This window comes from Dipodomys ordii, unplaced genomic scaffold (genome assembly GCF_000151885.1).
Source record: "Dipodomys ordii isolate 6190 unplaced genomic scaffold, Dord_2.0 Scaffold18, whole genome shotgun sequence".
Lineage (NCBI taxonomy): Eukaryota > Metazoa > Chordata > Mammalia > Rodentia > Heteromyidae > Dipodomys > Dipodomys ordii.
This window is the reverse complement of record NW_012267234.1, coordinates 16,522,885-16,548,584: the sequence shown is the minus strand read 5'-3', so window position 1 is coordinate 16,548,584 and position 25,700 is coordinate 16,522,885. Positions and strand designations below refer to the sequence as shown.

At 47.5% G+C, this 25,700-nt stretch overlaps 2 protein-coding genes across 2 annotated transcripts in view; one reads left to right on the top strand and one right to left on the bottom strand.

Annotated features, from left to right (window-relative positions):
- The window catches only part of Bco1 (beta-carotene oxygenase 1), a 29,776-nt gene extending 25,676 nt beyond the window's left edge, over window positions 1-4,100 (bottom strand). The window contains exons 1-2 of the mRNA XM_013012777.1: window positions 3,914-4,100; window positions 641-769 (exon numbers count right to left, since the gene is read on the bottom strand). Coding sequence (XP_012868231.1) covers window positions 641-769; window positions 3,914-3,977 — 193 coding nt within the window. The 5' untranslated portion in view covers window positions 3,978-4,100. The remainder of the gene's footprint in view (window positions 1-640; window positions 770-3,913) is intronic.
- A 4,580-nt stretch (window positions 4,101-8,680) lies between these two features.
- The window catches only part of Pkd1l2 (polycystic kidney disease 1-like 2), a 69,748-nt gene continuing 52,728 nt past the window's right edge, over window positions 8,681-25,700 (top strand). The window contains exons 1-8 of the mRNA XM_013012700.1: window positions 8,681-8,993; window positions 12,059-12,223; window positions 12,760-12,945; window positions 17,050-17,160; window positions 17,765-17,912; window positions 20,603-20,832; window positions 22,820-23,224; window positions 24,817-24,932. Coding sequence (XP_012868154.1) covers window positions 8,681-8,993; window positions 12,059-12,223; window positions 12,760-12,945; window positions 17,050-17,160; window positions 17,765-17,912; window positions 20,603-20,832; window positions 22,820-23,224; window positions 24,817-24,932 — 1,674 coding nt within the window. The remainder of the gene's footprint in view (window positions 8,994-12,058; window positions 12,224-12,759; window positions 12,946-17,049; window positions 17,161-17,764; window positions 17,913-20,602; window positions 20,833-22,819; window positions 23,225-24,816; window positions 24,933-25,700) is intronic.

Here is a 25,700-nt window from a genome sequence, read left to right as displayed (position 1 = left end):
GAGCACAGGTCTCTCGTTCCATGCTGAAGATAATATTGGATCAGGGTCCCTCCTTCTGGAACCTCCCATCACATGGCAGAGGACTAGCCAACTGACCCATGCTGTGCAGAGCAAGCATGTACCCCAGAACCCTGCCTCGTTCAGGAAAGGCAGCGTTCTACTTGCTCATGCCTGTAGTCCCAGATACTCAGGAGGCTGGCTATTGTGTGGAGGACCTTATTTGTTTTCTACATGGCCTCCCATTTTATTGGTGGCTAGTCCAGTGTGTCAGGATGGCACAGAGGGACAGAGAGAAGGGAGGAGGGAGATGAAGGAGGAAGGAGAGAAGAGAGACAGAAAGAAATCTATCTACCTATCTATCTATCTCTCCATCTATCTATCTATCTCTCCACCTATCTATCTCTCCTGTGCTACTGGTTTTGGTGAAAGACATGGAACTATAAGCCAAGGAGTACACAGGCACTTTCTAGAAGGTAGAGGAGACAAAAAATATGGATTCTCCTGCACAGCCTTCTCTATGACTATGGCCAAGTGAGACCCATATTTAGGCGTCTGGCCTCCAGAATTGAAATGAATCCATCTGTGTTGCTTTTAGGCCATGAAGTTTGTAGTCAACAGCAAACTTGCCCAGCATCCTCACCGTCTCTGATGGAGAAGCTGTGGAGCAAGGCCAGGCCGTCAAACCAATGGTTGTATCTGCTCTCTCCCACCGTGTGCATCCCAGGCCCATTACGCAGCAATGTCCCCTGAAGCCATGGTGGGATCTTGCCTGTTAACAGAAAGAATGTTGAATCTCCAGATTCTACAGTCTCACCAAACCAAAGCAAAACCCCAAAACTTGAGGAAAGTACCATAGAAGGGAATAGAGCCATATAGCCACAATCCTACTAAGCACTTCTGTTCCTTTATCCTAGACAGTGGATAGTAAGCATGGAATTTGACTACCACTGAATTGCTGAGGTGAGTGGACACAATCTCTGCGCTCTTCTGTATTCGAAGAATAAATGGACATTTGAAATACACAGTGATAGAGGCCATTCTACAGGCCCACCAAGGGTGCTGTGTACAAGACCTTCTCAGGCAGGGTGGACTGTGAGAGAGAGGCCTGGCAGAGTCTTGAGGGAGAATGTTTGTGTCATAGAGAGGTAAGAAAGACATCCTAGAGGTCTGCCCTACGGTGCAGTAGTAGTAGCCGGAACCACAGCCATGAGTCCTGGGTTGGGATTGAGCAGGAACTGAGATGCACTGCAAGGAAATAATATACACTGGGTTTTTAAAGTCTTAGCAGACAAAAAGGAAGACATCTCACTTGCAAGTTTTTTGTATTAATTTCACTTTGAGCAGATAAGATTTTGGATATGTTGTCGTATATCAGTTTTACGACTAAAATTAATTTTACTAATCTTACTTAAAAAAAACACCTTTTTCAAAATGTGTCCTGGGAAACTTAAAAGTATTCGGCATGTGCTATTGTCTATTGGACTGCGAGTGAGTGCTCTTCTAAGTCAGGGTCCTGCTGGTGTGGTGTCCAAGGTCCTGGTCCTCTCTGAAGGCTGCTGCTCTGGGATAAACCAGAGCCTTGGCCTGCCTGCCCTGGACAGGTGTGTCAACACAAGCACCAGCTTTTATTAGCTGTCTGCCCACAGTTGGTGGCCAACTGATTGGGCTTGACCAGGGCTTGAGGCCTGGCCAGGGGGTCAGACCAACTTCTGCTTGCTGCCTGGCCTCAGACAAATCACTGTCCCTTTCTCACCTCAGCTTCCATTCTGTTAAGTCAGGAGGCTTGAACTAGAGAGGGCCTTGCACTTAAAAGCACCCAGTGGAACTTGTGAAGACTTGTTTGTTTGGCTCTACCATGGACCTGGGGGAGGGACATGAAAATCTGTGTAGCCACTGAGTGACTAGGCCCCTGGTCCCAGAGCTCCTGTAGGGCACTGCTGGGCCCATTCAGCCTCTCAAACTCTAGGATTCTGGGGGTAGGGGTGGAATTGATGGGAAGGCAGGGATGGGAAGGGGAAACAAAGGAGGAGGCAACAATGCTTGATAAGAAATGTACTCATTACCTTGCTCGTGTAATTATAACCTCTCTGCCCCTCTGTACGGTATTCACAATTAAAAAAAACTTATTAATAAAAAAAATCAAAAACAAAAAAACCCCCAAAACTCTAGGATTCTGGTTTTCTAACATTTCTTTTTTTTTTTTTTGCCAGTCGTGGGGCCTGAACTCTGGGCCTGGGCACTGTCCCTCAGCTCTTCAGCTCAAGGCTAGTGTTCTACCACTTGAGACACAGCGCCACTTCTGGCCTTTTCTGCTTATGTGGTGCTGAGGAATTGAATCCAGGGCCTCATGAATGCAAGGCAAGCACTCTACCACTGAGACACCTTCCCAGCCCTGGTTTTCTAACAATTTTAAGGATTTCCATACAGTCACTGAACACAAGACAGAAAATGGCATGGTGAAAACTTCCTGGCATTCCAGGGCACAAACCCCTAGCATTACAGGCTTCCTCACCTCCTTTGGTGGTCCTGGGATTTGAATTCAACATCTCATAGTTGTAGGTACTCTGTCACTTGAGTCACACCCCCCAGGCCTTTTTTTTTGCTTTATTTTGAGACAGGATATCACATTTATGCCCAGGACTGTGATCCTCCTATTTAGGGTTTTCTGTGTAGCTGGAATGAGAGGCATGGGCCATCATGCTCAGCTCCTTTTGTTTGAGAGGAAACATTTTGTTGGCCTCAAATAGTAATCCTCTCCATTTTAGCCTCTCAAATATTTAGGGTTATAGTAATGAAGCACCCAGTCTGGTGTTGGGCTTCTTTTTTATAAATAAAAAATAATATTATTAAATGTATTTGTATGCTGAAAAACTATTTACATTTTCAAGTATAATATTTACACCTGTTTATATTTCTCAAAGATACAATATCCATATCTGTCTTATAAAAGCTTAAAGGAAATAGACCCCTGATAATAGTAGTACTTAAAAGTTAGAAAAACTAGGAGAGAGTGAGGGAAGAGGTGATATTGTGCAAAAAGAAATGCACTCATTTCCTGACTTACGTAACTGTAACCCCTCTGTACATCACCTTTATAATAATATAATAAAAAGCTGGAAGTATAGCTTTGTATTTCCTTCTTTTTTCTAATTTATATGTATAATTCTTATATGTAATTTAAGACACATGCATGCACACACAGTTACCATTGGCTGTGATACATAGAAGGGATTTTTCCCTCCAAAGGTACATCCTTGGCTGACAAGTTCCACCCATCTTTCATAGCCACACTCGCAGTCCTTACAAAACAGTAAAAACAAAACATCTCCATTCAGCCAAGGAGCGCCATGCTGGAGCCAGAGATCTCAGAACCAGGACTGGCCTTCAGATTCTAGACAAGATGGCTGCAGGAAAGTAGCAGGCAAAAGAGAAGACAGTCAGAGATGTAGCAGAAGAAAGAACTGAGACACAGGTCCTCTGAAGATTCATCCTCAGTAGCCCTCTGTGGGTCTCCTCCATCCACTCCACATACTGAAATCACACCTGTGGGCACCCAAGAGCAAGGTGCATCAGCCGCCACATGTGCGTGGTGGGAAGAAATTATTTAGGGTGCATATATCTGCAAAACACCATGCATCTGGATCAGGTGGCGCTTTGTTGACTCCCAATTCCTGTTCAGCAAAGGGAGCATAGCCAACATTTTTCTCTTGGAAATAGTGAAAACAACTCTCTCCTCTTGGAATCTGAATTATAATGTGTAAAACGTACTGAGATCACTACAGAAAATGCATCTGGATTATGGATTTGTTTCATCCCTTGTATACTGTTTTCCAGGCTTTCCCCAAACAACTTGGAGCAAACAAAACAGATGTCGGCCTAACAGAAGAGCCCATCTCTTACACAAAATACTCACCTGTCACCTTGGCCCTTACAGGCTCCAGCTGCTCTTTCTTATTCTTACCAAATATTATATCCATGGAGCCAGTGGTAGAGTGAGAATTGGTCTTAGCGGGAATCGACCTGCGATCCTGTGTGCTGAAGGGAGCTGTCCTGGTTCCTCTGGCTTTGACTTTTTGCTTTCCCTACCCTTGGATCTTTCACATGTCTGTCCTTCCTAATCCCATCTCTTTCCCCTCTCTCTGAGTGTCTGGTATCTCTGCTCATGTCTGGCAGAGTTTATAAAATGTTTGGTCAAAGGTCAGTTCCCAAGCCATGTGTTAGGGCTAATCTTTAACTCTCTGCTTTCCCCCTGACTCTTTCTTTCTACTCTCACTCCTGGCTTGTTTCTGAATGGGTGAAGAGACTCAGTGCATTTTGCTCTGTTTGGTCATCAGAAGTAATCCAGCCCGGAAGCTGGAGAGGTTTGTGAGGGAACAGAAAGAGAGATCTCAGGACCAACAAAGCACTGAGATGGCACCAATATCATGATCATGCCAAAGCTTGCTGCCCAAAGGGGGTCACCCACACAGAGGGGGTTAATTTGATTTTGTTTTTCATAAAGGGCCCCAATTACTCCCCTCAAAAAATTATGTAAAGAACAACTTCATTCATTCATCTCTTTTTGAAAAGAGGAAATATAAAAATGAGTCATGTAACTGTTTCAAGTAATAAAGACTTTTCTGGGGAACTAAAGAGTAAGTAGTAAGACTCAAACCTCAGCCCAACAAGAGGGTAGGCTGATGATATTCATGTATCTTTTAAAAATTGTTATTATAAAGATGATGTACAGAAGAGTTACCCTTTTTTGTCTTGTTTATCTGTCTTTGGGGGGTAAGGAAGACATAGAAATCTAGGGACAAAGGGAACAAAGGCAGCAATGGTACTCAGTAGACACTACGTCAAAAGCGAATTATACTACTTTTGGGTGGAGATGGGAGAGACGAATGGAGAGAGCAAGGGAAGGGGTGACATTGTCCCAAAAGAAATGTACGCCTGTCCTATGCCTGAACTACATGCACACTATTCTCCATTGCAAAGTGTCAACTGAAGTCAGCCTCCCCTCCCCCCCCCCACAGAGAACACACCATATTTGGTGAGGGTGAAAGATAACTCTGAGACTTCAGAAGGACAGGGGAGAAGGCTCACCTTCCTTCAGGATGCTGATTCCCCAGGATGTGCTGAGCCTGCAGACAGCCCCGACACTCAGAAGTAAGAACTGAAATCAAAGAGGAAAGCTTTGAGGGTTATTAAAAAATAAAGCAAACAGCCTTATTTTGCAATTCTCTATCTCTTGTTACAAAGTTATTGCCTAAAACCAGTTAATATTTCCCTTCTGGAGATAATGTTTTCATATCTAAATTACTTTGCGATTTTCCAATTAAGTTAACTCCTGAATGTTGCCTCTAATTAGCCAGGGTGATAAATGGAGCAGATAACATTGAAATCAGCGATAGCAGGGTTCAAGGTGATGGACAAAGTCCTGGTGGAGGTGGCAGTGGGCCCCCATCATGAGAAAACAGGTTGATGGGCGAGGACAGACAGCCTCTCGCTCGTCTCTGCCTCCGTGTCCACGGGACAGTCTTCTCTCTTTGGGTCTGTGTCCAGACATCTCTCTTCCTGCTGAAACTGGAGTTTCAGGCCAAACTACAAGCGTTTTCCTTGCCTCCATTCACCAAATAAAGAGTGGTGGAGGGTGAAGAAAGATTTACAGGCATGAACACAAAGTGGGATGGGGCAAAGTAAGCATTTCGATCCATTTCTGGGTACGGACATGAGCTTCAGATTTAAGAAGAGGAAGATTCAGGACGTGGGGTGGGAAGTATACATACTGATTCCTCAGTGTCGGTCTGACTAGGGCCTGGTTGATGCTCGTTGAGGGGTCGGGGAGATGTCATTTTTGCTGTCATCTCTTGTGGGGTGCAATCTGGTCAGGGCAGAGTCACTGAGGCCAGGTGAGCTACCTGTCCTGTGCCGGCTCTGCTGTTTCTTTCCTTGGGGACCGTTTTCATCTCTCAGTCTGTCCTTCCTGGATTTATCCGAAATGACTACAGAAAAGACTGACTCCGATACAAAGGACACAGGCAGTAGAGAGGTGGAGATGCGATGCCAAGCTTTCCTCTTGCTTTTAGGTCATTCATGGGCCCAAAGAAGGAGTCAGCGCTGTTTAGCAAAGGGCGTTTTCAAGTACAGTACCTGTTACACTGTAAGGACATCAGTTAGTGAATGGGGTCCACTCTGCTCTGACCTGGCTTCGTCTCCTCTCAACCATCAGTCTGTAAAGCACCAGAAAATAGGACTCAGAACAGATCGTCCTGAGGGACACCATTCAATCCATCACCCTGAGCAAAACAACTTAACGGTGGACAGGGAAGAGGCAAGCTGTGGATTTATCCTTGCAAGTCTCTTAGTCTTCCAAAGTGGGTTGTTACCTTTGAATAGTGCTAAGATGGAAGTAGTCAGATTGTTCTGAGGCTAGAGAAGAGGTGGCCACTAGCACTTGTGAGGCTCTGGAGAAGTGGCTGATGTCTGAACTATGCTGGAGGGGTAAGGGAGGGAGAAGAAGGTAAGCATAAGCTAAAATGGGTAGAGTCCCTGACTGGAATATCCAGGCCCCAGGACATAAATATCCTTATGGTTCTTTTTATGGTCACATTTCCCTGTTTAGAGCAAACTTGCTGTCTCTCTGTTTTCCCATCACTGATCCCACATGGAGACCCATGCACATGGCATCTCTACGCCCTGCTTACTTGCCACGTGAGCTGCACAGACACAGAGGTGAAGGGACAGTGGGAGTTGACACCGCCAAGATGAATTCTGTGCCTGGGAGCCCTGTCACTTGTCAGAATGTAAAGAATTCAAAAATGGAATTCAGCCTGCAGATTTGCACTTGTTATCAACTGTCTCCAAGCATGGGCCATTAGGGACATAATTGAAGCCTTTACCCAGGAGATAGATATATTATCACTCTGTGGCCTTCCACATAGTTTCCTAATGGACCTCATTAGAAGTTTGGCCTTGAGAGATAACAGGCCAGTTCTGCCCAGCCTGTGAATCAGCAGTGACACCACGTCCTGCCTGGTGGCTGACGCTGTCCGTCTTCTGTCTGCCAGAGCCACATCAGAGGGTGCAGAGGGGTTTCTAGGAAAGGAAGAGGGAGAGGGGCAAGGATCAGCCGAGGAGCTGGGATATAGGGCCAAGCAAATGTTCATTGAACTACCCATGGATAAACAATGTTCATTGTCTCTTCATGACTGGATAGACAGAGATGAAATGTTTTACTCTTTCTGAGAAACTCTGGGTGTCCAATAACTAAATGTCCACCAACTGAAGACCAAGAAAGAAAGTATGCACACACAATGAGATCAAAGGAGAATGTTCTTAGGACACAAAGGCACAATGCCTATGTGCATCTGACCACATAAAATAGTATTTATCAAGCTGGGCGCCAGCGGCTCCTGCCTATAATCCTAGCTACTCAGGAGGCCGAGATCTTAGGATCATGGTTTAAAGCCAGCCTGGGCAGGAAAGTCTGTGAGACTCTTATTTCCCATTAGCCACCAGAAAACTGCAAGTAGAGCTGTGGCTCAAAGTGGTAGAGTCTAGCCTTAAGCAAAAAGGCTGAGGGACAGCACCTAGGCCCTGAGTTCAAGTCCCATGACTGACCAAAAAAAAAAAAAAAGGAAAAGAAAAAAATTATTGAGCTCAGGAAATGGAAACATTTTTCTTGTTGCTGTTTTTGCTTTCTTTGCTTTGTTTATCTGTCTTTGGGATGGCAAGAGGGGAGCACGCAAATGGAGGGATAAAGGGCGAACGAATGCAGCAGTGGTACTAGCTAGACACTATGTTGAAAATGAACCAAACAACTTGTAGATGGGAATGGGAGGGGAAAACTGGTAAAAAGCAAGGGAAGGGGTGACATTATCCAAAAAGAGATGCACTCTTTACCTGACTTATGTAACTGTGACCTCTGTACATCACCTTTATAATGACAAGTTTAAAAAGTAAGTATGGTGGGTCCACATGTAGGAGCATAGAGTTCACAAGGCAGTGTGAACAGCTGAGTTCGCTGAAGTCTCTGGCCATACAAAACACTGTTCACACACACACACACACACACACACACACACACACACACTTTTTTTGTGTGTGCCAGTACTGAGGCAAAATAAATTCTGTAGGACATTCTTAGTGCCCAGCAGGGCATGAGTGATAATGTGACAAGTCGGAGGGGCCCGAGTGTCCATTATGATTTCAGCCACAGTGGGGACAGGACAGTTATCATCTGGGCACAGCTGCCATCCCATGCCACATGATTACATCTGAGCCCTCTGTCTTCACCTTCCCGTGACTCACCCTCCTGTCCACCTTCTTTTATCACGTAGTTCCCAATTGCTCCTGGAGCATTTGGCCCTTGGTAATGGTATAAAGTCAATAGGCAGGAATTTGTTGTTGTTGTTTTTTAATCCAACACTAACAGTTAGCTGAATGACAGGCAGACAAGTGATTCAGCCGCCGGGGCTTTCTCTAGAAGACCATTGTGAATTAATTGGCTTTGAAACAGGCATTGAACCAAGAGCTGGAGGAAGCGAAAATGTAAACTCATTCATCCTGACTCTATTGTCTCTCAGACAAAAGAGAGTTGCTATTATATGATGCCAAGAGAAGGGAAGATGGATGGACATGGCTGTGCTGGTGAGAGAATATGAAGGACCCAAGAGTGCGTGCCACTGGCAACCCTAGCATGGGTTCAAAGATGAAGGTGGCATGCTTGTTGCTCTTGGGGCTCACCCTGAGGTTTGGGGCCACCATTGTGAAGCCGGAAGAAGGTAGCTTTTGCTCTAAGAGCCAGGTGGCCTTCAGAGATGCTTGTTATGAATTTGTACCACTTGGACGTACGTTCCATGGGGCCCAGGGCTGGTGTGAAGGGCAGGGAGGCCATTTGGTCTTCATTCCAGATGAAGGTACCCAGCAGTTTCTTCAGATGCACATCTCCCAGGACAGAGAATGGTGGATTGGACTCACAGGAACCTCAGCACCCAATGGGACCTCAGCAGGTAGGTGCTGCATCGCTGTGTTTTGCCGGTAGCTTATGATACAGATCGATCGTCACCATCACTTTTTACCCAGGTATTCCTTGGAGCAAACTAATACTCCAAATTCTCATGGTAAAGATACCCTTCTCTTTGATCATTTGTGGATCACATGAGAGAATTCATACATAGTATATAGCACAGAAGGTAGAAATATCCATCTGCATCCATCTTTTTGTGTTTGGAATGAGGTAGGGTGGGCTAGAGATTGAACCCAGGGCCTGGTGCCTGCTAGACAAGACCCCACTGAATGACAGCTCCAGACTTGCATGTACATAGTTCTAGCTGTGATTCCTTCAGTTCCTGCTAGAGTAGCACTGGGCACTACTCTCCAGGCTTTGTGACCATTATTTTGTTGATTGTTACAATAACCAATGGGAAAAATGATCATTGTTTTCCTCGTGAGCAAACAATCTCAGATAATAATGACCTAGCTATTTTAAAAGTATACAGATAATAATGACCTAGCTATTTTCAAAGTATACCGACACGTCTTAGTCATTTTTATGAGATTAGAGCAGGTCAGGAAGCCAACTGGGGGGAACATGCCTAGAACCCAGCTACTCAACAAGAGAAGGTAGAAGAACTATGAGTTCAAGACTGGCCCTATATCAAAGACAAAATAAAATAAGCTGGGTGCTGGTGGCTCATGCCTATAATCTTAGCTACTCAGGAGACTAAGATCTGAGGATTGCAGTTCGAAGGCAGCCCAGGCAGAAAAGTCATTGTGAGATTCTTATTCCCAATTATACTAGCCTTCAGTACAAGAAGGCTCAGGGACAGCACTCAGGCTCTGAGTTCAAGCCCTACAACTGACAAAAAAAAGACAAAATTAAATTTAAAAATAGTTGAAAGCATAGCTTAAGTGGTAGAGCACTTACCCAGCAAGGGTGAGGAAAGGAAGAAGGTAGGGAAGGAAGGGAGGGAAGATCAAGTGCTTTGCACAGCTCCAACTCACAAGATGTCATTTTACTTCTCCTGAAACTCTCCCTTCCCCTCCCCTCCCCTCTGCTAGGGCTTCCTCCCAGACCCCAACAGCCAGGTGAGTCTTTCTCTCCTGTGTACCTGTGGAACTCTGGCGCTTCCCACAAGAGCACTCTGGCATGGTGGAAATGGTTCAGGCATCTAGACTATGAGCCCTTTGACAGAAGAAAGCACATTCAAAAGTAGACAGAGATACATTTACATTTAATCCTTATACTCACCCAGGAAGTAGGCATGGCTACTCTTGTTTCGGAGGTAAGACACAGAGATGAATTGAGTTGCTCCAGTGTCTTCAGCAACTCCTAAGTCTGACTTCTGCCCCATCGTCCTGGGGCTCAGGGACTCTCCTTGCTCCTGTAGAAGCTGCTGGGGTTTGGAAATGGGTATCTTGGTCCCTGCTGAGCACCCACAGGCGTCTACCAATGGATATGGAAGAGTTTGAATAAACCAGTAGCCAAGGAAACTCACATAAGGAATTCAGAGCCAAGGGATTCAAATTCTTAAGACACCTTTTTGTAAGACATGTGTTGAACGGTTTCTTGACTTCTAGATGCAACAATTGGGACTCTGCGGGCAGTGAACAGCTATTCGTGTACAGCGAAAGCAGCTGGCTGACTCCCAAGGGATACTGGGAGCTATTACAGAAAACAATGCAGCTTTACCTAGGCTGATAGGAAGCACCTGAAAGATTTAACTCGATTTAAGAAGCAAGGACCAAAACCCAGTGAGCAACACAATAGCATTTACATAAATAGATTTCAGGCACTCATAAATGCTAATATGTGGATCAGAGTCAGCCGACAATGATTTACAAGAAACCCAATAATGGGAGCAGCCGAGAGAGGTTGAGAGAGGGAAGAGGTTTGCATTTTGTATTCTTTCATACGATTTGACATTTACAATTGCTGCATGCATTTTCTTGTCAAATCAAACAATTACATTCTGAGTCTGTCTACCCTTCCTCCTCCCACTTGGGATTGAACTTGGAGCTTTCCCAATACTAAGCAAAGGTTTTGCCACTGAGTCATGCCCCCAACCCTCTTGTTTTTCATTTTGTTTTGGAGATGGTCTTGTGAACTACATTTGCTTTTGCTGATCTTGAACTTGAAATCATCCTGCCGCCATCTCCTGGTGATAGGGACTACAGTCATGTGCCACCATGACAGGTTTTTAAATATTGTGTGTGTGTGCGCACGCATATGTGCACGCATACACACACAGATCCTGGATGGAGCTTGAACTCAGGGTTTAAGTGTCAAGGCTAGTGCACTACCACTTGAGCTACAGCTCCACTTCTGGCTTTGCATAGCTTATTGGAGGTAAGAGTCTTACAGACTTTCCTGCCCAGGCTGGCTTCAAACCACAATCCTCAAATCTCAGCCTCCTGAGTAGTTAGTATTATGGACATGAGCCACCAGTGCCCAGCTATATATCTATATATATGTCAGCGATGGGGCTTGAACTCAAGACCTGGGCATTGTCCCTGGGCTTTTTTACTCAAAGATGGTACTCTACCACTTTGAGCCACAGCACCACTTCCAAGTTTCTGGTAGTTAATTGGAGATAAGAGTATCAGGGACTTTCTTGCTGGGGCTGACTTTGAACTGTGATTCTCAAATCTCAGCCTCCTGAGTAGCTAGGATTAGAGCCATAAGCCACTAGTGCCTGGCCCAGCTTTAAATCTTAACAATAAAGCTTTACAGCAATATTTTCCAGGCTCTGAGGCAAGGTGAGTGTATTCTACCTGAACTCAGGCCTATCCAAACACATCTGAGCAGGGACCCTGCTTCAGAGTGTCATGCATGTGAAGGTGCACAGCACAGGCTATGACTGGACAGTGCTGGAGGTGTTATTTACACGTCGGACCGCCTGATGCTTGCCCTTCAATGTGGAGTCCCAATGCTTATATCTGAACATGTGAAAATGGGAAGCGTGGACTCCTACTGGCGAAGGGAAGATCCATCTTCATAGAAGTTGAGTTGGAGCAAGCCCACCATGTTGAAGTGGCTAAGAGAGGAAGCCTGGTGGTTCTATTCCCATCCCAGGGCCCGGGACATGGTTGGACACCTCAAATGTGAGCTACAGCAACTGGCAAGGCAGCCAGGCGGCACCTGCGCCCCACAGCTGTGGCTACATCAGGAGAGGCCCCTCCTCTGACTGGGCAGTGTCAGAGGACTGCACCGAGGCCTTTGCCTTTGTCTGCGAGTTTGGTGAGCTGGCCTGTTGGGGGATCTCTCCCCTGCCCCCTTCCCGCCTGCTTGTCTGTAACTCCAGCTTCATCTCTACCTCTACCTGGGGCTTCCAGATGTCTGCCCTTCACTTTCTGTCCCTCCTTCTCTGTCTCAGGTTTCCTTTGGCCTTTCTTTTCCGTTCTCCTTAGCTCTCTGGATCTCTCTGTCTCTATACCCCGTAAAAAAAAATCTCTTTGTGGATCATATCATTTCCATAGCTTTGCCCTTCTGGATTTCTGTCTCCTCTCTCCATTTAAGTCACTGCCCATTTACATATTTTTAATTTCCCCTCTGCTTTTCTGGAACATTCTTCCCATCTCTGCTTTCTGGCAACCTCCCTCCCAATTTCTGCCCATGTGATGTACCATATCTCCCTGATCCTGGCTTCTTGTCTCCAGATGCCCACCCCCTCCCCCTCGTCCTTGCACCTCCCAGTCCTGACCCCTGCGACCTCTGCACTTTTCCATCCATCAGTGCTGTGAACCCCCTAAAAGGTCTCCTTCCTTTTGCCACAGGGGTTGGCCAGAGCCTGGCCTGTGAGGGCTTCAATGCCACCATGCACTGTGGCTCAGGAGAGGTCATCCGGATGCAGGATGCCTTCTATGGGCGGCAGACCCCCTATTACTGCACCCAGGGCACCTGGGGTCCCTCAGACCTGGAGGAGGAATGCAGCTGGGCCAATGTCAAGGAGGAAGTGGCAGGTAAGTCCCAGAGCTCCCCGCTCCTTCTGGAGCAGAGTGTAATTGCTGGACTTCTGGATCCAGAAAAGGGTCTAGAAGGCTCTATTCCTCTCCAGCTATGACTGTAGCTTCCCCCAAGGGTGGGAAGACTAGCCAGTCTCCATCAAAAGCGCTGAGCTGGAAATCAGAAGCTGATCCACGACATACATCAAACCCAGACTGTCGGGCAGGGAGGTCTCCACCCCTCCCCTTCCCGAGGGCAGGGAACAACTTGGCCTATTAAAAAAATGGAAACTCTTCAAACACATTGATAAGATTAGAAATAAATTGCCACAAACTCCTTGAGAGCCACTTCTACCTTTGTTAGATCTTCACACTATGTGACACTGGTTTCAGACTCTCAGGAAAAAACAAACAGGAACACAGCATTGAAAGGTTCCTACTGTAGAGCCCTCCCGGTCCTGTTTCTGCCACAGATTCAGCGCCGATTAATGGCTCACATGGCTCTCTATTCTGCCTTCAAAACATCGTATAGTATTGTTTCCAGAAATGGTACCATCTTGCATGTGTCATTCTGTGATGTGTCTTCCTTAACATTGATTTTTAAGGCGTATGGTTTGTCTTAATGCCTACTGTTCTATTTAATTCAATCTATCTTTTGTGAAACTGTGCCATGCATTGTCCGTTGCCTGTTGAGAGGTGGATGGGTGGTTTCTCAGTCTTTGCCATTGTGCGGAATGCTGGGGCTGACATTGTATCTAGCACTGTTATCCAAGTGGGAAGGTTCCTCTAGGGCTTTGATTTTCTAAACTAGATGAATTCTCCTCTGAGCAGTGTGACAAGTTTCAGGGATTATTGGGGCTCTCTGAACCCTTTGGGGATGTGCGAAGTCCTGAGACTTCATCAGCCAGGACACAGGGGAGCCCTCTGCTGCATGCTCGGTGCGTGCTTGTCCCGTCCACAGAGACCCAGCAAGGCAGGCTGTCAGCGGCTGCTCACCTCAGAAGGACGCAGCAGTTGTGCCCAGGCTGGGAGCCTTGGGCCTGGGCTCCCACAAATGACCCTCAGAATTTCCCTTCTAGGCTTTGCTGCTACCCAAAGATCCCCTGAAGATTCAGGGATTGAAGCAAGATCCTCCCTGAGCTTTCTCCCACTCAGAGTGTCATGGCTCATCTTCCTTGGAACTGCCCCTTGCTCCTCTCACCTCCACCTGTCCACCATGTTGTCCTCGCCCCCCTCAGGGCAGGAATGGGGAAACAAACTGCTCTATCAGCTCGTTGGTTCTCAGCAGCTCTCCTTGGGGGGGGGGGGGGGGTGCACGGAGGAAGGCCTCAGGTGGCTGGTCTGATGGAGGAGCTTCCCTCACTGTGGCACAATACAGCTAGGCAGGCTGTTTTCAAAAAGGATCACCTGTTAAGATTTGGAAACGAGCAGCCATACCTAAGGAGCACGTTGGAGACGATGCCTGCACTCTGCTGGGAAAAGTCAGCAGAGAAGCCCTGGGAGGACCTAGGGATCCGTTCATTCCTAAGTACCCTGATCATGCATTCATGAAACAGGCCAATAAACATTTATTGAGTATGGACATGATGCCATGTACTGACCTGGTCTCTGGACGTAGGCTGAATCAGTCTGTCTTTCAAAGGGCCCAAAGTCCACAGAGGAGGTATGTCTGTACAGGCAGCCACCTAACAGTAGTAAAGGAAAGCAAAAGGTACCCTGTATTTACTTGTACAAAACGTATCTGTACCACGTTGTGCCAGGCTGGTTTCTATGTTGGCTGGCACAGCAGTGAGCTATGAACATGACATGGATAAAAGCTCCCACTTTTTGGGAAATAGATGGATAGTGTTATGGATGTTCACAGTAGGAATACCCAACTCAGGCTGAGGGGGTATCCTGCTGGGCAGCATTAGCAATCATGCTGAGGGCTGTGCATGTAGCTCAGTGGTAGATGCAAAGCCTAGCATGTAGCCCTAGGTTCAATCCTAGCAACACACACACAAACACACACAAACAGCTACTCAGAAGAATGATTTGAGGCCAGTGTAGGTAAAGAAGTTAGTGAGAGCCCATCTCAACCAATAAGCTATGATGGAGGAATAAATAGGAGAATCACGGTCCAGGCCAGCTCAGGCAAAAATATGAGAAGAGACTCTATCTGAAAAATAAAGGATGGGGACATAACTTAAGTGGTAGAGGGTCTACCTAGTAAGTATAAGGCCTGGAGTTCAAACCCCAATACCACCAAAGCAAAGACAAAACCAGAGAATCAATTCTTTTTTTTTGGTCGGTCGGGGCTTGAACTCTGGGCCTGGGCGCTGTCCCTCAGCTCTTCAGCTCAAGGCGAGCGCTCTACCACTTGAGCTACAGCGCCACTTCCGGTTTTCTGGTGGTTTATTGGAGATAGGAGTCTCACGGTCTCTCCTGCCCGGGCTGGCTTTGAACCGCGATCCTCAGATCTCAGCCTCCTGAGTAGCTAGGATTACAGGCGTGAGCCACCAGCGCCCGGCATCAGAGAATCAATTCTTACAAATGTTTTGAGCTGCATACAGTGACACATGCCTTGGGAAGGGTTGGCATGAGAACTACTTAAATAGCAAGGAGATCAGGCACAGCCCGGGCAACAGAAGTTCCACCTTTAAAAAACTTAAAAGAGACAGAATGCTAGGCCTTTTAACAGAGGGGATTTAATGTGAGGAGATTGTTTTCCAAGTCATACAAGTGCTGGGCAGCCCAGCAGGCTGGCACGTCACCCTGGTTCCTGCAACTGTGGTAGGATGAGATACCACACTCATGAATATGTCAACCCACGAGCCACGGGGCCTCTTCAGATGTGGTGAAGGTTGCTACTCATCTGGTTTCCAGATGGAAGATTATTTGGGATCATTTAGATGGACGTGAAGAGTAGACAACTGAACATAGAATTCAGGAATTTGAATTAAATGAAGCAATGGGAGACGTAGACTTGGAAGTCGTGGGCATGTAGTTAATAACAGGACACAGTGAAAGCAGGCAGGAATTCAGGCCCAGGAGAGCTTTTGGGGCTGTGATGGTGGGGTATTTAAATATTTCAAAGCCTGGAGCAAACCTGAGTTTCCAAGAGGATACTCTCATGCCACAGTGTCTGCTCGGCCCCTCCTTCTAGACCCCTTCGCAGGCATCTACCACATGAGCAGGAAGGAGGGGAACTGGGTGACTGTGGAGCTCCTGGCGTGGATTCCCTATGCTCCTTCCTTTCATCACCACCTTGAACCCTGGATGAACACAGGATTCCTAATGTTGCCCACTCTTGCTGTTTCTTTTCCTTCTTCCCTCCCCCCTCTCTCCCTCCCCCTCTCCCTCCCCTCCTCCCTTTCTTCCCTCCCTCCTTTCTTTCTTCTTTCTTTTTCTTTCTTTCCTTCTTCTGTTGGTTGTGGAGCCTGAACTCTGGGCCTGGATGCTGTCCCTGAGCTCTTCAGCTCAAGGCTAGTGTTCTACCACTTGAACCACAGCACCACTTCTGTTTTTTTTCTGTTTATGTGGTGCTGAGGAATTGAACCCAGTACATGCAAGGCAAGCACTCTACCACTGAGCCACCTCCCCAGCCCTCTTGCTGTTTCTTGGGGGTGTCGATTCCTACTTAGGCCATTTGACTTGATGCTAGCCAACCCATGGTTCGCAGAATAGTCTTGGACTAGCAGCATGCAGGAACAGCACCAGCATGCAGCACCAGCATGCAGGAACAGCAGCAGTATGCAGCAGCAGCATGCAGGTGCATGCAGAAGCAGGAACAGTATGCAGGAGCTTGTTCTGACAGCAGGATCCTGGACCTCACCCAGGCCTGAGTCTGCTGAGTGAGAATCCCTGTTGAACAGGCCCTGGAACTCTACAGGGCCGGTGTGCAGCCCTCCAGGGGAGCTGGCACGTGCTAAAGCCTGACAGCTTCCCAAATGGGAAGCTTCTAAGGGGCAGGAACCCTACTTTCCTGTTCTCTCAGTACTTAGCCTGGGGCCCAGTCTTCAGTAGATGCTATGAGGCAGTTGTTGGGCGGATGGTGGGTAAAGGAATGAATGAGGAGGAACTTGAGTGAAACTCTACTAAGGACCTGTCCTTGTGTTGTTCTTGCTTCTACCGGCCTCCCAGGCCAGTGCCAAGGGCTGCAGGTATGCCAGGTGGCAGCAGATGGGGCCTACTTTGGAGACCTGTGCCCCACTCAGGGCAGCTACCTGTGGGTCCAGTACCAGTGCCAAGAAGGTGAGTCTCCAACTTGCATGGACTTTGAAATCATCTTATTTCTACTGTTTGTCTGGCTTCACCTGGGGTGGGGGGTGGGGGTGGGGCCAGTCTGCTCTGTGCCCAGGGACCTCCTCCCTCCAAACTGCTTTCTGCGCATCCTTGCCTCTCCCGTGTGGCCCAGCCTCTTGGAGTAAAGCATTTGTAGTTTCTATTGCAGAAGTTAACTCAAAAGCTAAGTGTCAAACCAAACAAAAAATCAACCCTAAGATCCTTCAAATCAAACCTCATGTGAAAGCCTCGCTTTCACAGGCTCGCGCCTGTCATCCTAGCTTCTCAGGAGGCTGAGATCTGAGGATTGCGGCTCGAAGCCAGCCCAGGCAGGAAGGTCTGTGAGACTCTTATCTCCATTGAATGACCAGAAAACAGGAAGTGGCACTGTGGCTCAAGTGGCAGCGCACTAGTCTTGAGCTGAAGAGCTGAGGGACAGCGCCCAGGTCCAAGACCCATGACTGAGCGCCCCCCCCCCAAATAAAACTGGTGAGGTGGAGTTCTGAGCGTAGGTTTTGAGGGCAACGTGAAGCTCTGCTCCACATCGACATAGCCATCTCACGTTGGCTTGCAGGTCTGCGGCTGGTGCTGCCCACGGAGAGTTTCATCTTTGACAATGTCACCCTCTCTCTAACGTGGCTCCTCTCACCCTACATTGGAAACCTGTCCTGTATGCTTAGCATGGGAGATGGACACACTTTGGATCCCTACTATCCTCCCAGGTAAGAGGAATCCGTGAGCCTTGAGTCAGTTTGGCCCCATCACAAGCTGCCCGGCAATACCTAGTGACTCAGAACAGCAGCTATTTCGCATGGTTCTTGGGAGGGCTGGGTGGCTCCTCGTGTTTGGGCTGACCATGCAGGTGCTGGATGGCCAAAGAAGGCCTTGCACCCTTGCCTGTCTAGTGGCTGGGGATATACACACCCCATAGGCTGGCCTCAGTTTGTTTCAGGGGCTGGGGGAGAGAAAGGTTCCTAGCAGGGACAGTGAACTGTTATGAATCAGGTTTTTGTCCAGGTGGATAGGTAACTGCCCCCTGGAGTACAGAGTACAGCACCCTCAAGTCCCAATGTGCACACCTGCTGCCTTTACCTGTGCCCTGCATCACCAGTGGATACTGGTGCACTCCTTATTCATTGCCCCATCCAAGTAACATACTTCCACCTATTTTAGAGATGTGCTAGACCTCGCAGCTACCCACAAAGCTGCTCCTGTCATCTTGTTGGAATAAGAGGGATGTGTCACAGGAGCGCCTCAGCACGGATTTTAAGTACACAGAAGCCACAAAATATCGCTGAGCTTTTCTCTCCCGTGTTTACAGTCTCCTACTTCTGTCGAATGCCTCACTAGTCTCAAGAGGTAGAGTTAAAAGCTGCATCCTTGTGTCCATCACAGTTACATACAAGGGCTGAGGAGGGGAACCCAGCCCCAAGTCGAAGCAGCCGGATAGAAAAGGCAGAGAATTCTGCTTTGGAATTGACCTTCTCACTTTGGATTTTCCATGCCTCGTGTCTGCTTGCTCTCTTGTTTCTCTGTCCTGGACACCTTTCTGCTGTCTGTACTATATGAACTATATGGAACAGTTTGCATGAGAAAAAAAAATGTGTTGGGCCCTGGGTCACTGAGCGCCATCTACTGGCAGATATGGGAGCTGACATTGCTCTGTCATTCCAGGGGTGTCTGTCCACAGCTGTCCTGGAGGGTGGGGCTTGTTAGGAAACCCAAGGGGGCACAAGTCTTAGAGTGACTCAGGTGTACACAGGCAATGGTCAGAGAGGACTCTAGAACGGAAGCACTTTGGGGTTGCTATTGGATTGAGGCAGGAGAGTGACTCTAGGGAACCAGCCGGCCTGAAGAAGCTCATACACTTCCTAACTGCAACCAGTTCCTTCCTCCTGGGCTGCAGGGACTGTGGGGATGTGAGAGATGTTGGAGAGCTTCACAGGCTCTGGGCAGGAAGGGTCTTGGATGTCAGCCAGTCTGAGGAGATGGTTCTGAGGAGAGGGTGTAGGTTGAGTACCAGGAAACAGACCCATTTGGAGTGCAGGAAGCAAGGTGCTAAGATGAGGTAGAGGGGAAGTCAGACTGAGTCCAGAAGCCACAGAGCCCGGGTGATCCCAGAGACGCCCTGAGCTGGGATGGCTCCCAGATTGCCTTCAATTGGGACCAGATAGGAAACATTTACACCCCGGCATCCGGCAGCCCCTGGGCAAAGGATATTACCTTGGGTGAGACAGCACTCTCTCCTGAGGCAGTGTCAGGACATGGGGTCCCCTGTGGGTCCTGGACGACGTGTGTTCAATGTGTTCAGGTGTGAAGGGTAGAGTCTGGGTGAGGCTCCACAGCATCCACTACAGAGGGGGAAAAGAAGAATCTTTAGGCCTGGGAACTGCGTGATTTATGTTGCTGATATCACTGATAGTGTCACTCAGGCTCACTGGACAATTTAAAGCGTATACGAAACTATAAGGAAAGAAATAGCTGGCAGACTAGATTCTAAAAAGGGGCAGGCAACTCTTACTATCTTATGAATGTTACAGGAAAGTATATAATCCTTTCCTTTCAATAGGTTAAGTGGCCTACAATGCCATCCTACGATACAGACCCTGTGACGTTTGGCTTTAGGACATAGCAGACTATTTCTTAGCCATTGGACCCTCTAAATCCTATTATAGCCCAGCCATGGTTGGGTCTGCCTTCATTTTGCGTTCTAGGGGGCCAAGGCCCAGAGAGCTTAGAGGAGATCCTGACTTACGCAGGTCCAGCACACATCAGGTTTCCAGTTCCCGCCCTTTCTGCTCTGCCTGACCTGTCAGATGGCTGCCTCCACCAACTTGGATGGCCACTGGTAGATGACATAAGAGAAAAGAACAGACTCTGGTGTTCTTTATATTTGGATGCTATCCACTAAGACCAGAAATACAAACTTTCTTTTCTCCTGTTTTTTCAAAGAAAATGTATAACCCAGTAAAGGCGAATATAGCAGCAATATGTGTGTGTATTTCAACATTTAATTGAAGTATGCAACCTTTGTACTAAAAAGTATAGGCTGAGGATGTAGCTCAGTAACAGAACCCTTACCTGGCCTGCACAAGGCCCTAGGTTTGATTTCCAGTACTGTAAACAACAACTAAAACAACATAACACAAAACAAACAACTCCATGAAGCTCAGTTCACTTTTCCCCAATGCTCACACTCAATTAACCAGCACCAACGTCAAGAAGGAACATGCCAGACCTCCTCAGAGCTTCCTGTGAGTATGGGGGCTTTAATACAGAAAGGAGTCCAGAGAGGGGTAAGAGTTGACTTGTGTGAACCCCTGTTTTCATCTTTGTGGGTATGTATATGTGAGTGTGTATGTAATGTTTGTTTGTCCCCGATGACAATAACATTTCTGACTGTGGCTGGCAGTGTGTCCAGTCGTGTGACCCACCAGTACACATCTCCAGGAGAATTCACTGTGTTTGTTGAGTGCACAACAAGCGAGTGGCACGTAACAGCTCAGAAGCAAGTGACTGTCCGAGACAACATGGGAAGGCTGAGCGTCACCGGGTGTGCTGGCCTGTTCCACTCTAGAGCCAGCCCCGTCTGCCAGGCTGTCTTTGGGGATCCCCTGTGGCTTCAGGTGGAGCTTGATGGAGGTGAGCATGCAGAATTCAAATGGCAGAATCTGATTTCTTGCAAGTCCATTTGGCTAACTCCCAGGACTTAATGAAGTGTAACAGCCAGCCCTTACTGAGTTGGCATTTCGGCTGTCATCTATCCATTTATTTAGCACTTAGGAGTAATATTCACTGTTTGAAGTGTTGTGGCTACACTAGAACATACTGGATATGTTAGCATTACGTCCATGTTATTGATGGAAAAATGGAGGCACAGAAGGTTGAGAAACTCGCCAAAGGCACAGTCTCATAAGCCAGTGAGAACTCCCAGCCCTCCGGAGGGTCTTTTTTGAATGTCCATAGTCCTGACACAGGAACTGAACTTCTAATCATCTTGCCGTTGGGGGAGTAGCCCTCTCAGGCCTAGCAGCTGGACCTGAGTCCATCTGAGTATGGCTTGGCATAATCACGTCGCCCCCAGTCAGGGATAATATCCAGCCATACACTCTGGGACAGCCACACCAGCTGCTATGGCCAGGGTCCATTCTGATGGGTCACAGTGTCTCTTTCTAATTGGTCACAGAGGCCATGTTGACTAGGCATCATATCCATTCTGATTGGCCAGTGTGTCCATTCTTATTGGTCATGGCACACACTCTGATCGGTCATGGTATCTTATCTGATTTGTTATATAATTCATTCTGATTGGCCAGTGTCCATGCAGATTCCTCAGGGCATTTATCCTAATTGATCAGTACACAGTTTCAGATATTATTTTTAAACAAAACAATTTCTCTCAATAGAGATCTTGGCTGAGACCCCTCCTCATCCAGGACAGCATCTTTCCAAGAGGAGCAGGTCTAGTTTGGGATCTGGACCAAGACCTGCTGATATAACTGGCTCAGCTCAGTGCCATGGAAATGATGACTTGGTCTAGAACCTCACTCTAGCAGTCACTTAATGGCACAGCACTCTCGAGACTCCTTTTCTTTCTTGTTGACTCCTTGTGCTTGTTGACTGCACATGGCTGCTAAGTGCAATTGGGGAAACTTAAGCCTTATTCATTTATTCTGTTCACAAATATCATTAAGTTCCAACTCTTTGCCAAGGGTGTGAAAGTTAGGGCTCCTGCTTACATTTCCATCCGCCTCCTCCATCTCTTTATCATCACCATGGAAACAAGAAATACACTAGCTTGGTTTGTATTGAAAAGAATATTTATGTGTTATTGAAAATATCTGATTTTCTGAGGCAACCAAAATAGTGAACATCCAGTTAGGACGACCTTTTGCAGACTGGGAACCCCCACTTCTGGAGAACAGGCTGAGTTCTCATGTTATCAGGTTCTAGGCCGTCACCAGTACAGATGGAACTGCTGAAAATAAGTCTGAGGCTCATTCTCATGGTGGAAATCAGCCCTCCTCAGAGATGCTGTCTTTTCTGAGGATATCCCAGTCAACAAAATGTTCCAATGTTTTCGTTACAAACTATTAGGTTCACATGCACAGTATGAATTAGAATATGAAAATAAGCAGAGAGGATCCCAAAAGGAAAAAAAAAACCACTAATCCAAGACTCAACATAATCTCTGTGAACATCTGGGGAGAGCCAGATTGCTTCCATGTGCCTTTAAAATTTTTTTTTCTTTTCTTATTTTTTTGTGTGCTGATATTGAGACTTGCACTCAGTGACTCACATTCTCACTTAGCTTTTCTACTCAAGGCTGGTGCTCTACCACTTAAGCCATACCTCCACTTCTGGAATTTTGCTAGTTAATTGGAGCTAAGGGTCTCTTAGATATGTCTGTGTAGGCTGGCTTTGAACTAGGATCCTCAGATCTCAGCCTCCTGGGAAGCTAAGATTGCAAGTGTGAGCCACTCGAGCCTGGCCCTTCCCTATTTCCTTAAATCTGTGTACATGTTTATAACCAGAATCTGAAAGTAGAGCTTGAGTCTGAATTATCACAGTGTCATCACCTGTATAATTGTTGACAGCCTTTTTACAATTTTATTTTTACCCCATGTAGGGACAGGGGTGACTTACACTGTGCTCTGGGATAACATAACTCTGGCTGAGTTTGCCACCCAAAAGGGCTCGATGCCCCACAATCTCACGCTGACCAGAGAAACGCAGGAGCTCATGGGTCCAGGGACGCACCTCCTAGAGATCCAGGCCATCAGCAATGGCACCACCTCCGCATCTTCTGGAAACGTCACGGTCCACTTTGTGGAGTTATTATCGGGGCTGCAGGCCTCCTGGACTTCCGACCACATGCAGCTCGGCCAGGACTTACTGATCAATGTCTCAGTGGCTCACGGCATCCCTGATGAGCTAACCTTTGAGGTGGTGGGACTCGATGTAAAGTTCTCCCAGAAGGAAGAGCACACTGGAGAGCTCCCTGGGACTTACCCTGTAGTGCTTCCTGTTGAAGGTATCTGGGATTGATTGGTGGTGCCTCTTCAACCCTGGCCCTCTTCCCTTTCTGACCCAGTGCCAGGCAGCATTTCAGTGTGGTTCAGGTCCTCCCAGGTCTTACTTAGTGCCCCTGCTTGGGTCCTCCCTTCCTTCCCCGTGTGGAGGAGACATCTGTCTTTACAGGGCCTGCAGCTGTGGGCTTCTCAATATGGTGTCCAGAACTTAGTGAACAGGAAAATATACTCAATACACACCCTGGAATCTGGATTTTGCTTTCTACCACCGATGGGAAAATTATTCAGTAAGAGGAGTTTAAACCTTACTGACTGCCAAAAATCTCTACTGTCCTGTGCCTTTTTTTTTTTCTTCTCATTCTCAGGTTACAGGTTTCTCCCACTAAGACAAATAGACCTGGGCCACTGCAGAGAAAACGGGAGCTGGAGGGAGGAGCGAGGGGATGGAGTGGGCCATTCGCACTTGGTGGGGCGGGCTCTGTGCTGGCTGGCTTGGTTTGGGCTGGCTGGCTGGCAGATGTGTGAAGCTGCCTCTTCTGGGAGGTCTGTGGGCTGGGCCACAGCGCCCAGAACAGGGCAGAGCTTCCCAGTCAACTGGGCACATCTGTCCCACAGCTGTCTCTCCTGGTCTCTCCCTATTCTCTCTGCTGAATCTTCTCATTCTCTCTGACCTCCCATACGGCCTCCTTTCCCTCAGGCTCACCTCCGACGCTTGGAAAAATCTTCCCCGTTCTTGGCCCACTGGAAGCCGACTGTGGTTACTTGCAGACACAAGTGCAGGCATGGCAGCCTTTCCTTCCCTTCCTCCTCCCCCACCTCCACCACAGGCAGCTCCTCCTGCCTGTCACAGGGTCCCCAACCTCGAAGGAAGGGTCCCCTTGGAAGACCTCTCCAGGAAGTCCTCCACTGCCACCCCTCTCCCCCACATGGATTAGCTGCCCTCTCCAAATAAAAACCTTCCAAACCTCTCTCCCCCTCTACTCTGGCAATCCTTTTTAACATTTTTGGACTCGTGACCTGGAGTTTGAGGACAGGACTGGAGAACAAGAAATTGCCAGCACTGAAGACATGATGTTGAGAGGGCCTGAGCCCTTTCTTCTGCTTCCATGCATCACAGAGAACAGGACTGTGTGCCTGGTCCCTGCCTGAAACGGAGGGCCAATCATGCAATCATACCACACTGTTTTCTCTGCAGAAATCACCACTCTAATTTGATTAATGAGCATCGACCTATTCACCTTTGAAACGCAGCTCTGCAGCTCTATTCCTGCTCCATCCACAGCATTTCCCTCTCTCCTGAGGTTGAAGTGACCCCAGCCCATACCTGTGATGTCCCCATGCCAATTCCTGCCAGGGTGTGGCACTTACTGTCCAAGTCTACTACTTGTGATGGTCCTGGAGCACAGAGACTGTGTTCCTTCATCTCCATGTCCCCAGAGACTGGGCCACGCTTAATCAATGCTGGGAGGGTCAGAGACTCAGCAGCGGTCCTCGGTTTACAGGAAGAAGCCTCACTGGGGAGAGTAGACTCAATGTAGGTTCAATAGTTAACAACAGCACTATCACGCTCACCTTTCACCTTTTTGCATTGCAGGTACCTTTCTGGTCACTGTGTTGGTACGGAACACCTTCTCAAACTTGAGCTTGGAGGTCGGGAACATCACTGTCACAGGCAAGGCGTTTGTGTTACAGGGAGTCTCGTGCATGGAGGTAGCTTAGGGTCTAGAGAGTGGCTCTTCCTATAGGCCTCTGAATACAGTCTCATGCTCCAGATACCCACAATTCCATTTAAAGAGGCAACAATCAAAAATATTAGAAATATCCATCCCTACTGCACATGTGCTTTATTCTCTTCATTATTCTCTAACCAACACAATGCAGCAGCTCTTCACATAGCACTTTCATTATTCTGGCTATTTTAAGTAATCTCGAGGTGATTTAAAGTCTATGGAATGGGCTGGGGTGTTACTCAGTGGTAGATTGCTTGCCTGTCACATGAGAGGCCCTAGGTTTCAATACTAGCGCTGAAAAAAAAACCCAACAAAATATGCCTACAAAATGATAGACATCCATTATATGCAAAAGACTTTGCAATTTTATATAAAGGACTTGCGCATCCTCAGACTTGAGTATCCATAGGGGATCCTGGAACCAATCTACCTCAGGTTCTGGGGGACAATTATAGGGTGAAACTTTCAACCACTGACATGGAATTCTAAAAGTTTGTATTCATTATGTATTTTGTTCGTATTCTTATGACATTTTAGATTGGAAAGAACAGAAAGTCAGGCTGGGAATGTAGCTTAGTGGTAGAGTGCTTGCCTAGCACGCATGAAGCCCTGGGTTTGATTCCTCAGTATCACATAAACAGAAAAAGCCAGAAGTGGTGCTGTGGCTGAAGTGGTAGAGTGCTAGCCTTGAGCAAAAGAAGCTCAGGGACAGCGCCCAGTCCCTGAGTTCAAGCCCCAGGACTGGCAA